The sequence below is a fragment of the Dermochelys coriacea genome, chromosome 1 (genome assembly GCF_009764565.3).
Source record: "Dermochelys coriacea isolate rDerCor1 chromosome 1, rDerCor1.pri.v4, whole genome shotgun sequence".
In the NCBI taxonomy this organism is placed as follows: domain Eukaryota; kingdom Metazoa; phylum Chordata; order Testudines; family Dermochelyidae; genus Dermochelys; species Dermochelys coriacea.
The window spans coordinates 326,657,873-326,674,196 of NC_050068.2; the positions used below are offsets into that span (position 1 = coordinate 326,657,873).

General features: G+C 42.6%; 1 protein-coding gene across 2 annotated transcripts in view; it reads right to left on the reverse strand.

Moving 5' to 3' along the window:
* CDHR3 (cadherin related family member 3) overlaps positions 1–16,324 on the reverse strand; it is a 72,680-nt gene that overhangs the window by 29,944 nt on the left and 26,412 nt on the right. For both annotated transcript variants that reach the window (XM_043497159.1, XM_038373993.2), the window contains exons 8-11: positions 9,083–9,272; positions 5,428–5,596; positions 3,073–3,172; positions 2,828–2,926 (exon numbers count right to left, since the gene is read on the reverse strand). In XM_043497159.1, the coding sequence (XP_043353094.1) occupies positions 2,828–2,926; positions 3,073–3,172; positions 5,428–5,596; positions 9,083–9,272 (558 nt within the window). The remainder of the gene's footprint in view (positions 1–2,827; positions 2,927–3,072; positions 3,173–5,427; positions 5,597–9,082; positions 9,273–16,324) is intronic.

Consider the following 16,324-nt stretch of genomic DNA (forward strand, 5'->3'; position numbering starts at 1 on the left):
AGATTTATTTAAATGATTACATTACAAAGGTCTGAATCACACAGGTGGGAGGAGGGAAGCGCATGCAAGACAGGAAACTCCATGAGGTTCCCCATATTGTGCCTACAGAGAGGCAGTGTATGATGTCTAGCCTCACCCCTACACCCTGGAACTAACAGGTCTCCAAAACCAAAGCATTCCTGATAGCTGCATGAATCTAGGGAAAACAGCTGAAGATCAGGGCCCTGGCCTCCACACTATGTCTCTGCTCTCCTGGATTCCCATCAGCAACTTGACATTTTAGCTCCTGCAGAAGCCATACTGCCAGGGAATACTAGCCTGCCAAGCCACCAGAAAGCCCTCCTCTTCTGAGGAGACAGGAATTGAACCCACATCTCCTGAGTCCCAGTCCAGTGCCTTACCATTACACCATCCTTTGTTCTGTGGTTTTGCTTGAAAAGCATCACTGAGCTCAAACAGGTGCTTTCAAACCACACAAAGCTTGTAGAGTTTCAGAAGCAGCCTCAACATGTTCCCCCCTGAACGCAGGCCAGGATTTGGTAGGTATTGCAGGCCCAGTCATATCTTGCAATTTTGCTGTAAGCCTGCCATACTTTTTTCAAGTGATGGTTCTGTGCATTGTCTTTTTTTTCTATCTACAGTTGTGGCCATCTTCAGATGATGTGACCCCTCCCTTGTTGGGAAAAGGTTAATGACAGCCTGTGAGCTCAGTCAGCCCCACCCATTAAAACCTGCCAGAAGTGTCAAGCCTGAAGGGAGGAGTCAAAGAGGAAAAACCCAGCTCAGTAGTGGCTGACCAGGAGAAGGATTGGATCTCTTGAGCTAAGCCCTTAAAGGAAGGCCTGGTTGAGGCCAGAGGAAGCCTAGAAGCTGCCCGGAGGAAACCTGGCCTGGGACCCAGGGCCTATCCAGAGCCTCTTAGATACCAGAGCCTTCCAGGGTAGATAGGGACCTTTCAATTTGCTTTGTTCCTTGTAACTGATCTGAGTCACGAGAAGTAGACCAGGCCTTCCTTGAGAGGTCCACATCTCCTTCTGGTCAGCCACTAGTGAGCTAGACTCTTTCCTCTTAACTCCTCCCTCCAGGCTTAGCAACTCTCACAGGTGTAACAGCACAGGGCTGACAGAAACAATAGGCTCTCATCAACTCCTTCCCAGCCTGGAGCAGCTGTCAGTAGGAGACACCAGAAGAGAAGACCCTGCTGCACAAGCTCAGCTATGAGGGGGTACGCTGGTGGCGAGTTACCGTTCTGCTTTACTGTATATTTAGCCAATGGGTAATGTGTGTCTCAATGCTGTTAGAAAAAATATCAGGTTTCACAGTCTCAATATATGGGTCATTTTTTAAAATTCAATATGGTGGTGGGGAGGGAGGGAAACACTCCAGTGGGTGGTAGAAGAGTGGATTTTAATAAAGACTATAGCTTATATTTTGGGGGTGAGTTTTCACTTTTACATTTTTGCTGCCTCCAATTTAAGCTTGGTTTAATAACATGTTATAATAGGAAAGTTCCACAGCCAATGAAAATTGGTTAATGAAACTATGCTGTATGAACTAGAAAAAACCTGGCCCTTTAAACCCAGTGAAAATGCCTGCAAAAGACTAACTTCCATCTAGGAGGGATAGCTCAGTGGTTTGAGCATTGGCCTGCTAAACCCAGGAGTTGTGAGTTCAGTCCTTGAGGGGGCAATTTAAGGATCTAGGCCAAAAATTGGGGATTGGCCCTGCTTTGAGCAGGGGGTTGGACTAGATGACCTCCTGAGGTTCCTTCCAGCCCTGAGATTCTATGATATCTTTTATCCCCTCCTTCCTAAAAATCCCTCAAATTCCTGATGAAATTCTGTCTGTTCCTCTCAATTACTGTACACTCCAAGTAAAAAGATTTTAAAAGCTGGAGTTAAATGCAGCTGCAGGTAAGGGACATTGTAAACACACAGTTGGCAGGCACTCTACACAGAGGAAGAAAACACGGCTAACACTGCAAAGAAGTTGCTTAGGAATAACTGCAGAACAAAAGGTGCTGTTAGAGCAGAGAGCAAGCTGGAAGGTCTGTGGAGCAGGGAGAAGTGGAAAAGGCAGTGGGCGACCACAGGGGAGGCTGAGGCACATGTAAAAGCTGTGCAAAAAATTCTCAGACAGCACAAGTGGAAAAACTCATGCTTGAAAGTTTTTTGCCAAATTGTTTAACCTGCAAATTTCTGCTACTGCAAAAATAGGTTCCTCACAACAAATGCGTTTTCCCCCACCCCCAAGTGAGTGCAAATCTAACTCTGTTTCCTTGTATATACTACTCTACTAGGCAGGAATGGACAGTCTTATGCTTAAAGTATTGCCCTGGGATTCAGGGGCATGGTGACACACCCACTACAACAGAGGCTTCAAGGGGTCCTCAGAAGGCAGTTTTATGGCTGTCATTCACAGTGCCAGAGACAGAGGAATCATCCCTTAGCTGAACCAAGGCTTTTTGGACCCATTTATGCTCTTTTACATAGTATAAAGTGGCCAGAGTGGGAGTGAGGATCTTGCCCAAGAGAGGTGTGTTAGCAATTCTGTGGTAGAACCAAGAACTGATGTAACCTTTGGCAAGTCACTTAATCTCTCTCCCCAATTTGTAAAAGGGGGCATAAAAATACTTCCTTTCTCCCATCCTTTGCCTGTTTTGTCTATTTACAATGTAAACTCTGTACTTTGAGGTTGTGCAGTGGGGTCCTGATCTTGGCCAGGGCTTTGAGGCACTATTGTAATATAAACTAATATTTTTGCTCCAAGATGATTATTTTACACTGTAACAACTTTACACCTGTAGGACAGCCTTTACTTACTGTACCTCGGGTAACTTCTGAAACATTGAATACATATGATGGATTATTGAAGCCTGGGAAGAATTCATTCACCGGAATTATTTTGATGTAAATGTAGATATTATCTGGAAATATAATGGAAGATTAACTAATGGTTAAGTATGGCTATGAAAACATCTGTTGAATATAAATATATTTTGAATAACATTCCTTCTTCTATGCAGTAACAGCATAGAAAAAAATCTCAAAGAAGAATAAAAGGGATACTTGCTAGTATAGTAAGGCTGAGCAATATCTTGCACCACAGCTGTCAAAGTATATTCCTCAACTGCTAGATTATCTGGATTTTCGAAATCCAGATCTCCAATCAACTAGATTAAAAAAAGGAAACTGTATTTATACCTTGTTACATAAAGTCACAGCACACACCAAACAAATGATGATTTCCAGTGTTCTATCAAGGTGCTGGCTAAGTACATATATATCTGCCCTCTTTGAATTATACAAGCAATTAATAAATTACAGGACTGAATACACTCAATTCCTAACTTAATTACAGCCAAGAAGTTTCATTCTCCTTTAGCTAAAGTTGTAGGTGGCCCGTGTTACCTGTAGCGGAAAGTCTTGATCTTTTTATCTTTGAGTTCAAAGTGTGTGTAACCGGCTGGCTAAGTGTAACCAGTCCCTTGTCTCATGTTTGGTCCATAAAGAGGAAAAAAGCTGCCTACTACCACCACCACCAACTAACAATGTTGATCCCTTCGCTCAGAGGTTCTGAACCAGGGGCCTGGGGCCTCCTGGGGGCCACAAGCAGGTTTCAGGGGGTCCTCCAAAATAAACCAGAGAGTAAGGCTGGCATTAGTCTCCCTGGAACCCAGGGCAGAAAGCTAAAGCCCAAGCCCCACCGTGCAGGGCTGAAGTCAAAGCCCAAGCAATATAGCTTTGCAGGGCCCCCGGCAATTGCCCTGCTTGCTACCCCCTAATGCCGGCCCTGGTATTTAATCTACTGGATATGCTGAAAAATAGTTGCAGTGGCATAGGTTGGCCATGGAGTTTATCTAGAATGTTGGAGGAGCCTCAGAAAGAAAAAGGGTGAGAACCCCTGCTTTAGATCATGGGGTATAGGCCTATGCTGAAGGTCTCGGGTTCAGTCACTGATGATAATCCCTGGGGAGAGTTGTTACAAAGTGGTTGCCCAAATGGGGAATTAAAACCCAGTCTCTTGCATTGTGCCATCCTTTGTAGCACCCTTACTGGGGTTGTCAGCACTAAAGCTCAAGTCTCTACCATTTGAATTAAAATAGTAACTCCTTCAGCCGGTAGCGGTAGTAGGCTCTTATCCTCTATGAAATAGCCAATGGAGGGGAAATGGCACATTTAGTCAGCATGTTACATTATACAGCCATGGTGAGCAGAGGAGATTAGGACCATGAATCCTGTGTTGTCATGCAAATGTTTCTTAGCCTTGTAGATGAGGAAGTAGTTTGCTGTCCATCAACATCTATCATGCTTCTGCAATGTACTCCTATTTTGAATAGTATATCTAGGTGCTTGCTGGTTTGTGTATCTGCACTGTTTTTATCCACCAGACAACCAACATTACACATGCCAAGCAATGGGACAGAGTTCTTGTAACTGCAGATCTGACTGATATCAGCACAAGGAATCCATTGTTCTGTCATGTGAAATAAACAAGTGCAAATCCCAACGTGCATTTGTATGAACTGACCACCTTGACAGGTTTCAGAGTAGCAGCCGTGTTAGTCTGTACCCGCAAAAAGAAAAGGAGTACTTGTGGCACCTTAGAGACTAACAAATTTATTTGAGCATAAGCTTTTGTGGGCTACAGCTCACTTCATCGGATGCATGCAATAGAAAATACAGTGGGGAGATTTTATATACACAGAGAACATGAAACAATGGGTGTTACCATACACACTGTAACAAGAGTGATCGGTAGCTCTACAATTCTTATCAGTCAGGAGGCGGTTTTGAGTTTGGGATTTCTGTGGTATGTCAAAAAGAAAAGGAGTACTTGTGGCACCTTAGAGACTAACAAATTTATTAGAGCATAAGCTTTCGTGAGCTACAGCTCACTTCATCGGATGCATTTGGTGGAAAAAAATGTCAGTCTTTCTTCTGAATAGCCAAGATCTCATGTAGTATTTTACAAACACTTGTGTGAATTGGGATTAGTCTGGCACTGTTTAAATTGCCGAGACCTGCCCCTGGTTGCTCGTGTTATGCTTCCATATCAATGTTAAACAATGAATGTCAATATAGTGCTTTGAAACTCATTCCTTTGTGCTCCCACACTCCTTAGAAAGGAGATTTCAAACAAGTCTATGGCTTTGGTTTTTTTCCCCAGTTTTAACCATTCTTTCAGATTTTAGAATAAAGAGCAATTGTGCATCATGATCTCAAGACTCCATAAAGAACATTCTCACACACGCAAAAAATCATGCATGCATTTCATCAACAGTTTCAATAAACTTCACCCTAGCCCAATGTGAATAACAATTTTTCCTGAAAGGATAATGAATGCAGAGTATTAGAAGATACCTTAATTAGATTTAAGAAACTGCCATCTTAATTGAGACTTCCTAAAACAAAACAATTAACTAACCACAATTTTTCCAGAGCCAGATGGATTCAGTGTAAATTTGTTACTTCCTAGTCCGGTCAGTCCAGTGAATTTAAATTCATTATTTGGTGGTTCAACATCTATATCCTGGCAGTGATCTCGTAGGTCAAGGAAGACTGTCCCAGTGGTGGCTGTTTCAGATACCTCAAGTCTGTCAAAAAGAAATGTTTCCCATCATGCCTCTTTACAACATTCCTCTTAACAGCTTTTGAATTGTACTGCATATTGACTTCCACATACTTTTCAAACCAAAATCCCAGATTCCAACACCCCAAACTTTAGGAGCAGAACAGGAATCTGATCTATATTTTGTGGCTAACCCCTTTCTCTCTCTAATGGGCTGAACCAAAACCCTTAGACAGAACCCAAACAAGTGCTCGGAACACCCCTTAACTTTGGAACCAGCATCAGATCTCAGTTTGATCCACCTCTAATTTCAAATGAGTATCTTTTAAAAATCTGCATTTCAGTACTCTATCTACATGCTGAGACATGCTACTTCATTTGCCCCTCAATTGATACTTGGCCTAGGTTTTTCTTCACTGAACAAAATACTTAAGTATATGCTTAATTTTACTCATGTGAGTAGTCCCATTGAAGTTGGTGTGGGACCAAAATCAATTAGACTACTTGCATGTTTAAAGTATATGTTTGTGCTTTGTTGTATCGAGGCCTATGAGGGCATAAGGTTGCTTTCAAACACTGAAATTAGTTTTTATTCTTTATCTTTGAATAGCGTGTGATATATTTCAAACTAAACTACTTACAATAACCCATGATCTGTCAGCTGAATCTGATATACCTCAATCAAAGCAATTCTCATTCATCACATCAGATTTGCAGAACTGAAGAGTTATTTCCTCCATGAATGGAATAGTAGACAACCATAAAGTTGGAGTGAGTTCCAGATGTTCTGTTTTGATGGTCGTCATCTTGACAATGCCATCTTCTATTGATGAAAGGCTCTGATACCCAAATTATAATGCAATGTCAAGAACCCGATCCAGAACTATTTTGCAGCTTTCTGCAATTCTATTTCCCATAGTATTTCCTCCATCTCCCTACTTCCTTATTGCTTGCAGGGATCAGGTGGAATCATGACCACTCCAGTCACTTCACTCAATACTCCTTGAGCAGCCTTGTATATGTCAGGCAAGATGGGAATAGCTTGTGCTTTGTCTGAGACATAGACTCCTGGGGATTTATTTACAGGATGTGGGGTTCTATCCTGAGAAGCAGGGACCTTGAAAAAAGACTTCGGGTTTTGGTAGATAATAACTGAATATGAGCTCCCAATGTAATGCTATGGCTAAAAGAGTTAATGTGATACTTGAATGCACAAACAGGGGAATCTTGACCAGGAGTAGGGTGAATCTCCATATTTGGCACTGCTTTGACCACTGCTGAACATGGTGTCCAGTTCTGGCGTCCACAATTCAAGAAGGATGTTGATAAATTGGGGAGGGTGCAGAGCAAAGACATGTGAATGACAAATGGATTAGAAAACGTTATAGTGATAAATGCTAGGAGCTCAATCTATTTAGGGTAACAAAGAGAAGGTTAAGGATGACTTGATTAGGTGGTAAGTACCTACATGGGGAACAAATATTTGATAATAGGTTCTTCAATCCAATGGCTGGAAGCTGAAGTTAGACAAATTCAGACTGGAAATAAGGTATAATTTTTTAACAGTCAAAGTAATTAACCATTGGAGTAGTTTACCAAGGGTCATGGTGGATTCTTCATCACTGACAATTTTAAAATCAAGACTGGATGTTTTTCTAAAAGACCTGCTCTAGTTCAAACAGGAATTATTTCAAGGAAGTTCTATGGCCTGTGTTATGTAGGAGGTTGGACTAGATGATCAAATGAGTCCCTTCTGGCCTTAGAATCAATTAAAAATGTCCCAAAGAGCTACAGGTTAAGGATCATGATGTTTAAAAACTCAGGAGAAGGAGATTCTTCATAACTACAGGATTTCTTCCTAACTGGGTGCTTTGTGCCATCCTTGGAACCTAAAGTAAATTGTTCAGATCAGTTTAATAATTTCTCAATTTAGAGAGAAACACTTTCCTGTCACTAAACTAATTTTTGCTGGGCTGATTTCCTATCTCACTTAATGCTATTCTGTTTTTTTCAATATGCTTTAATTAGAGAGCTCTTCTCTCATTTCCTGAAGAATGAATAAATATCTAGGAGTTCAATCTAATCAGACGTGACTGGTTTAAAGTGAGTTTCTTGCCTGTCACTTTGATTCTTTTTTTTTTTTTATTAAATCTGTACTGTAGTTTTTTAAAAACAAAGTGCTTAGGGCTCAATCCTGCTCTCAGTTACACCAATGTAATTCAAGAGTGACACCCCTGAAGTCAATTGAGTTAGACTGATATAAAACTGGACATGAGATCAGAACCAAGCCCTGGGATCCAACTCTGTAGTCCTTGTTCAATCACAGATCCCATTGACTCTCTCTGGAGTTTCACAAATAGATGGGTTACAGGACTGGGTCTTTTAAATGTGAATTGAAAAGATTTGACAAAAAATACATCCAATGGGCCTTACAACTGGAGCTGTGTGACTAACTGACTTTTTGGTTTCCTGGTAGTTCTGAAACATTGTGGAATAAAATGCAGTTTGTATCAAACTGAAAAAATTCAGCAAATCAAAAGTTTTAGTGGCTGGGGGGCAGTCCCATATCTCAATGAGTACCCTAATCACTGGGCTAAAGATTAAAAGGGAATTGCCTCCCCCTACAGCATTTTGTGAATGGTGCCAAAGCCTCCTTGTCAATCCAATTCTCCCCCTCCCTCCATTCTTTTTTTATTAAAACTGGAAAACTCCTGTCCAATTTGTGAATAGTTTCATGCTGACTAAAGTTGCATTTTGGGGGGGGGAGGGGCAAATAAACAGTGTGAAAAATTTCTCCCAGCTCTATTGACAACAGCACAAAAATGGAATAACACCATGGTCAGCCCCATGAACTGTGAAAGATTCTAAATCCTTCATGTCACGATGCCACCTATCCTCCCTTTCCACACACATACAGTCTGAATGATAGTTGTCCAGCAGAAAATAGCAGGACTGATGGTAATCGATAGTGCTTGCAACTGCACACCAACTGTGTATAATGACAGAATGGTCTATGCCCTGAAGAGTTTGCAGGCCAGGAACATGAAGATAGCAGACAAAGGAAGGGAGTTGGTAAAGGAGAGAGCAAAGGTTAAAATTAACAACAGCCGGAACAGTCTGAAAGTCAACCGCTTAGCATGATCCCATTTAATAAATTAGCATGAAATGAGAGAGGTGAAAAGTCTGCCCCCGTTCTGGACAGAAATGATGCTACTTTTAATTATATACAGTCTATGGCCCCTCGATGCTGTGGTGATTGGCATCTGAATGAGAGAAAGAGATAAATAAACGCCTGATTTGGCACAGATGTTTGGGCCCAATTTTCAAACCTGAGCCAACAGGATGTTTGAGCCCTGCATCTTAGCACACACAGTCAACACTTACCAGTAGGAGCCAATAGGGAGTGCCCATTTGAACACACATATGCAGGATTTAGGTGCCTAACTAGGGTGGCCTACATCACATACTGGCCCTGTCATATTGGTGAGAGACACTGTGAGTGGCTTAGTACCTGAAGTTGTACAAGCTACATTCTGGTGGGTTGTCATTGAGATCCTCAATAATGACGGTTATCTCTATTTCATTCGTTTGCCCACCACTGGGACTGTCCTCCACATGAATGACCAATGAGATGTTAGGATGTAGATGTAGGGGAGCAGCATCTCGATCTATTCGCATAGCCACGTAAATCACACCAGTGACTAAGAGGAAAAGAGTGAGACGTTAGATACTACCGGAAAGGAAATGACAAGAATTCATATTTAACTGTATTGTTCTCCTTAAGGACTTGATGGCTCAGGGAACTGGTGATAAATATACAGCCTTCCCTACCTCCACTTCACAGCTGTTTGTTTAGTGATCTGAAATAAACTGATGCATTTTATGTAACCCTTAGCAGATAAGTGTCCACAGCACAAAAATACTATGATGGCTGACAGCCTCAGCAGAGAAGCCAATAAATGACCAGGCATGGAGACTGGCCTACCCTCTCACCCTAGTAGGGGTCTTTGTAAGTCAGGGGTGAGGTATATTGGCAGAGTAGTGTTGGGAAGCGTGCACTGCTAATGTTCATGCTGTCCCTGCTCTGTGGCTAAAGACAGAACTTCATTTTCTAGTGCTCTCAAGGCATCTCTAGATCTACGTATAAGTAAGAACCATTCTCAGCTATGATGTAGTGAACATAAGAATGGCCATACTGAATCAGACCAAAGGTCCATCCAGCCCAGTATCCTGTCTGCCAACAGAGGCCAATGCCAGGTGCCCCAGAGGGCGTGAGCTTAACAGGTAATGATCAAGTGATCTCTCTCCTACCATCCGTCTCCACCCTCTGACAAACAGGGGCAGGGACACCATTCCTCACTGGACTAAATCTCCATGAATTTATCTAGTTCTCTTTTAAACCCTATTATAGTCCTAGCCTTCACAACCTCCTCAGGCAAGGAGTTCCACAGGTTGACTGTGCGCTGTGTGAAGAAGAACTTCCTTTTATTTGTTTTAAACCTGCTGCCCATTAATTTCATTTGGTGGCCCCTAGTTCTTATATTATGGGAACAAGTAAATAACTTTTCCTTGTTCAGTTTCTCCATACCACTCATGATTTTATATACCTCTATCATATCCCCACTTAGTCTCCTGTTTTCCAAACTGAAAAGTCCTAGCCTGTTTAATCTCTCCTCATATGGGATCTGTTCCAAACCCCTAATCATTTTAGTTGCCCTTCTCTGAACCTTTTCTAATGCCAGTATATCTTTTTGAGATGAGGAGACCACATCTGTACACAGTATTCAAGATGTGGGCATACCATGGATTTATATAAGAGCAATAAGATATTCTCCGTCTTATTCTCTATCCCTTTTTTAATGATTCCTAACATCCTGTTTGCTTTTTTGACTGCCGCTGCACACTGCATGGACATCTTGAGAGAACTATCCACGATGACTCCAAGATCTCTTTCCTGATTAGTTGTAGCTAAATTAGCCCCCATCATATTGTATGTATAGTTGGGATTATTTTTCCAATGTGCATTACTTTATATTTATCCACATTAAATTTCATTTGCCATTTTGTTGCCCAGTCACTTAGTTGTGTGAGATCTTTTCGAAGTTCTTCACACTCTGCTTTGGTCTTAACTATCTTGAGCAGTTTAGTATCATCTGCAAACTTTTCCACCTCACTGTTTACCCCTTTCTCCAGATCATTTATGAATAAGTTGAATAGGATTGTTCCTAGGACTGACCCTTGGGGAACACCACTAGTTACCCCTCTCCATTCTGAAAATTTACCATTTATTTCAACCCTTTGTTCCCTGTCTTTTAATCAGTTCTCAATCCATGAAAGGATCTTCCCTCTTATCCCATGACAACTTAATTTATGTAAGAGCTTTTGATGAGGGACCTTGTCAAAGGCTTTCTGGAAATCTAAGTACACTATGTCCACTGAATCCCCCTTGTCCACATGTTTGTTGACCCCTTCAAAGAACTCTAATAGATTAGTAAGACATGATTTCCCCTTGCAGAAACCATGTTGACTTTTGCCCAACAATTTATGTTCTTCCATGTGTCTGACAATTTTATTCTTTACTATTGTTTCAACTAATTTGCCCAGTACTGACATTAGACCTACTGGTCTGTAATTGCTGGGATCACCTCTAGAGCTCTTTTTAAATATTGGCATTACATTAGCTATCTTCCAGTCACTGGGTACAGAAGCTGATTTAAAGGACAGGTTACAAATCATAGTTAATAGTTCTGCAATTTCACATTTGAGTTCTTTCAGAACTCTTGGTGAATGCCATCTGGTCCCGATGACTTGTTACTGTTAAGTTTATCAATTAATTCCAAAACCACCTCTAGTGTATCAAGTTCTGTCTTCACTCATTCACTTCTTGGTTATATACCCTTTCATCTGCCGCTGTTCAAACAGGATAACTTGTCAGCCACATATTACTATAGGTAAAGAGCCAGAAGAGGGTGACAGAATGTGTTTATACGCGGTCTGTGTTTCATAGTGTACTAATGGGGAGTGTAGCACTTTAAGCCCAAAAGGCATAGGGAATCCAAAGCATTTAGCAAGAAGAAAAAGTCACTGAGCCTGATTCTGTACTGTCCTGTAAAAAGAAAAGGAGTACCCGTGGCACCTTAGAGACTAACAAATTTATTAGAGCATAAGCTTTCGTGAGCTACAGCTCACTTCAACGGATGCATTTGGTGGAAAAAGCAGAGGAGAGATTTATATACACACAAACACACACACACACACACACACACACACACACACACACACAGAGAACATGAAACAATGGGTTTATCATACACACTGTAAAGGAGAGTGATCACTTAAGATAAGCCATCACCAGCAGCAGGGGGGGGGAAAGGAGGAAAACCTTTCATGGTGACAAGCAAGGTAGGCTAATTCCAGCAGTTAACAAGAATATCAGAGGAACAGTGGGGGGTGGGGTAGGAGGGAGATATACCATGGGGAAATAGTTTTACTTTGTGTAATGACTCATCCATTCCCAGTCTCTATTCAAGCCTAAAGTTAATTGTATCTAGTTTGCAAAATTAATTCCAATTCAGCAGTCTCTCGTTGGAGTCTGTTTTTGAAGCTTTTTTGTTGAAGTATAGCCACTCTTAGGTCTGTGATCGAGTGACCAGAGAGATTGAAGTGTTCTCCAACTGGTTTTTGAATGTTATAATTCTTGACGTCTGATTTGTGTCCATTCATTCTTTTACGTAGAGACTGTCCAGTTTGGCCAATGTACATGGCAGAGGGGCATTGCTGGCACATGATGGCATATATCACATTGGTAGATGTGCAGGTGAACGAGCCTCTGATAGTGTGGCTGATGTGATTAGACCCTATGATGGTGTCCCCTGAATAGATATGTGGACAGAGTTGGCAACGGGCTTTGTTGCAAGGATAGGTTCCTGGGTTAGTGGTTCTGTTGTGTGGTTGCTGGTGAGTATTTGCTTCAGATTGGGGGGCTGTCTGTAAGCAAGGACTGGTCTGTCTCCCAAGATCTGTGAGAGTGATGGGTCGTCCTTCAGGATAGGTTGTAGATCCTTGATGATGCGTTGGAGAGATTTTAGTTGGGGGCTGAAGGTCATGGCTAGTGGCGTTCTGTTGTTTTCTTTCTTGGGCCTGTCCTGTAGTAGGTGACTTCTGGGTACTCTTCTGGCTCTGTCAATCTGTTTCTTCACTTCAGCAGGTGGGTATTGTAGTTGTAGGAATGCATGATAGAGATCTTGTAGGTGTTTGTCTCTGTCTGAGGGGTTGGAGCAAATGCGGTTATATCGTAGCGCTTGACTGTAGACAATGGATCGAGTGGTATGATCTGGATGAAAGCTAGAGGCATGTAGGTAGGAATAGCGGTCAGTAGGTTTCCGATATAGGGTGGTGTTTATGTGACCATCGCTTATTAGCACCGTAGTGTCCAGGAAGTGGATCTCTTGTGTGGACTGGTCCAGGCTGAGGTTGATGGTGGGATGGAAATTGTTGAAATCATGGTGGAATTCCTCAAGAGCTTCTTTTCCATGGGTCCAGATGATGAAGATGTCATCAATGTAGTGCAAGTAGAGTAGGGGCATTAGGGGATGAGAGCTGAGGAAGCGTTGTTCTAAGTCAGCCATAAAAATGTTGGCATACTGTGGGGCCATGCGGGTACCCATCGCAGTGCCGCTGATTTGAAGGTATACATTGTCACCAAATGTGAAATAGTTATGGGTCAGGACAAAGTCACAAAGTTCAGCCACCAGGTTAGCCGTGACAGTATCGGGGCTGTTCCTGACGGCTTGTAGTCCATCTTTGTGTGGAATGTTGGTGTAGAGGGCTTCTACATCCATAGTGGCTAGGATGGTGTTTTTAGGAAGATCACCAGTGGACTGTAGTTTCCTCAGGAAGTCAGTGGTGTCTCGAAGATAGCTGGGAGTGCTGGTAACGAGGGCCTGAGGAGGGAGTCTACATAGCCAGACAATCCTGCTGGCAGGGTGCCAATGCCTGAGATGATGGGGCGTCCAGGATTTCCAGGTTTATGGTTCGTGGGTAGCAGATAGAATACCCCAGGTCGGGGCTCCAGGGGTGTGTCTGTGCGGATTTGTTCTTGTGCTTTTTCAGGGAGTTTCTTGAGCAAATGCTGTAGTTTCTTTTGGTAACTCTCAGTGGGATCAGAGGGTAAATGGCTTGTAGAAAGTGGTGTTGGAGAGCTGCCTAGTAGCCTCTTGTTCATACTCCGACCTATTCATGATGACGACAGCACCTCCTTTGTCAGCCTTTTTGATTATGATGTCAGAGTTGTTTCTGAGGCTGTGGATGGCACTGTGTTCTGCATGGCTGAGGTTATGGGGTAAGCGATGCTGCTTTTCCACAATTTCAGCTCGTGCACGTCGGCGGAAGCAGTCTATGTAGAAATCCAGGCTGCTGTTTCGACCTTCAGGAGGAGTCCACCCAGAATCCTTCTTTTTATAGTGTTGGCAGGAAGGTCTCTGTGGGTTAATATGTTGGTCAGAGGTGTGTTGGAAATATTCCTTGAGTCTGAGACGTCGAAAATAGGATTCTAGGTCACCACAGAACTGTATCATGTTCGTGGGGGTGGAGGGGCAAAAGGAGAGGCCCCGAGATAGGACAGATTCTTCTGCTGGGCTAAGAGTATAGTTGGATAGATTAACAATATTGCTGGGTGGGTTACGGGAACCATTGTTGTGGCCCCTTGTGGCATATAGTAGTTTAGATAGCTTAGTGTCCTTTTTCTTTTGTAGAGAATCAAAGTGTGTTTTGTAAATGGCTTGTCTATTTTTTGTAAAGTCCAGCCACGAGGAAGTTTGTGTGGAAGGTTGGTTCTTTATGAGAGTATCCAGTTTTGAGAGCTCATTCTTAATCTTTCCCTGTTTGCTGTAGAGGATGTTGATCAGGTGGTTCCGCAGTTTCTTTGAGAGTGTGTGGCACAAGCTGTCAGCATAGTCTGTGTGGTATGTAGATTGTAATGGATTTTTTACCTTCAGTCCTTTCGGTATGATGTCCATCTGTTTGCATTTGGAGTGGAAGATGATGTCTGTCTGTATCTGTGCGAGTTTTTTCATGAAGTTGACAGATTTCCACTCTATACGGCTAAATTCAGTGCCTTGCATAATGACAGGTTTCAGAGTAGCAGCCGTGTTAGTCTGTATTCGCAAAAAGAAAAGGAGTACCCGTGGCACCTTAGAGACTAACAAATTTATTAGAGCATAAGCTTTCGTGAGCTACAGCTCACTTCATCGGATGCATTTGGTGGAAAAAGCAGAGGAGAGATTTATATACACACAGACACACAGAGAACATGAAACAATGGGTTTACATTGGCCAAACTGGACAGTCTCTACGTAAAAGAATGAATGGACACAAATCAGACGTCAAGAATTATAACATTCAAAAACCAGTTGGAGAACACTTCAATCTCTCTGGTCACTCGATCACAGACCTAAGAGTGGCTATACTTCAACAAAAAAAGCTTCAAAAACAGACTCCAACGAGAGACTGCTGAATTGGAATTAATTTGCAAACGGGATACAATTAACTTAGGCTTGATAGAGACTGGGAATGGATGAGTCATTACACAAAGTAAAACTATTTCCCCATGGTATTTCTCCCTCCCACCCCACCCCCCACTGTTCCTCTGATATTCTTGTTAACTGCTGGAATTAGCCTACCTTGCTTGTCACCATGAAAGGTTTTCCTCCTTTTCCCCCCCCTGCTGCTGGTGATGGCTTATCTTAAGTGATCACTCTCCTTTACAGTGTGTATGATAAACCCATTGTTTCATGTTCTCTGTGTGTGTGTATATAAATCTCTCCTCTGCTTTTTCCACCAAATGCATCCGTTGAAGTGAGCTGTAGCTCACGAAAGCTTATGCTCTAATAAATTTGTTAGTCTCTAAGGTGCCACGGGTACTCCTTTTCTTTTTGCGAATACAGACTAACACGGCTGCTACTCTGAAACCTGTACTGTCCTGTGCTTTTAGTCGTCATTTACAACTGTGCCAATCAGATTGAAAGTGCTACCAGCTTGGAAGGGTAGCATTCACTGACACAGCTGTAAATGACTTAAGGAGAGCCCAGTGTGCATGAGCAGAAGGCAAATAGGGGGCAGAAGTGTTTCTCTCCTGTTATATAAGCTCGTCAAGTCTTCTGAGATGTCTCACCTGGAGGAAATAATGGATTTTAATTACAGGGCTTCTGTAGGTCATATCCTGGGAGGGGATTCAGCCTGCACCATGAAGGACATTAAAGTCCCAGTCCTTAGCCCCCTGATCTGACCACGTTGTATTGCTCTCATGGTTCAAAGAGGCATAAAACTGCCCTAAGAAGGCAACTGAGGAGTCCTCTTCTGTAGAGGAAACCCAGGCTGCCATAAAGTTCTACATCACTCCCTCCCAGCCCACCGCTGGCAAAGTACGCATGTTGCAGGCAGGACTGGAAGTGGCTGGAGTGTGTCCTGAAAATCTCCAGCCCGCGCAACAGCCCCTTAGGGAATTTTGCAGCCAACATGGATTAGGAAAATGGTGGGGCTGCACTAATTTATTCTGGAGGTGCCAGGGGGGAACAGCTCTAAGGATCAGATGAGTTTAAGCCACTTTTGCCTTCCCCCCACATTTTTCACTTCCATGTTGAGCACAGCTCAGCCAGACCCAAGGACCTGGCCCTAAGAATGTATTAACCCTGTATAAAGTATGCTGCTTCTTCATACGGGCAGCGATAGAAGGAAATAAGGTAACTTAAAACTG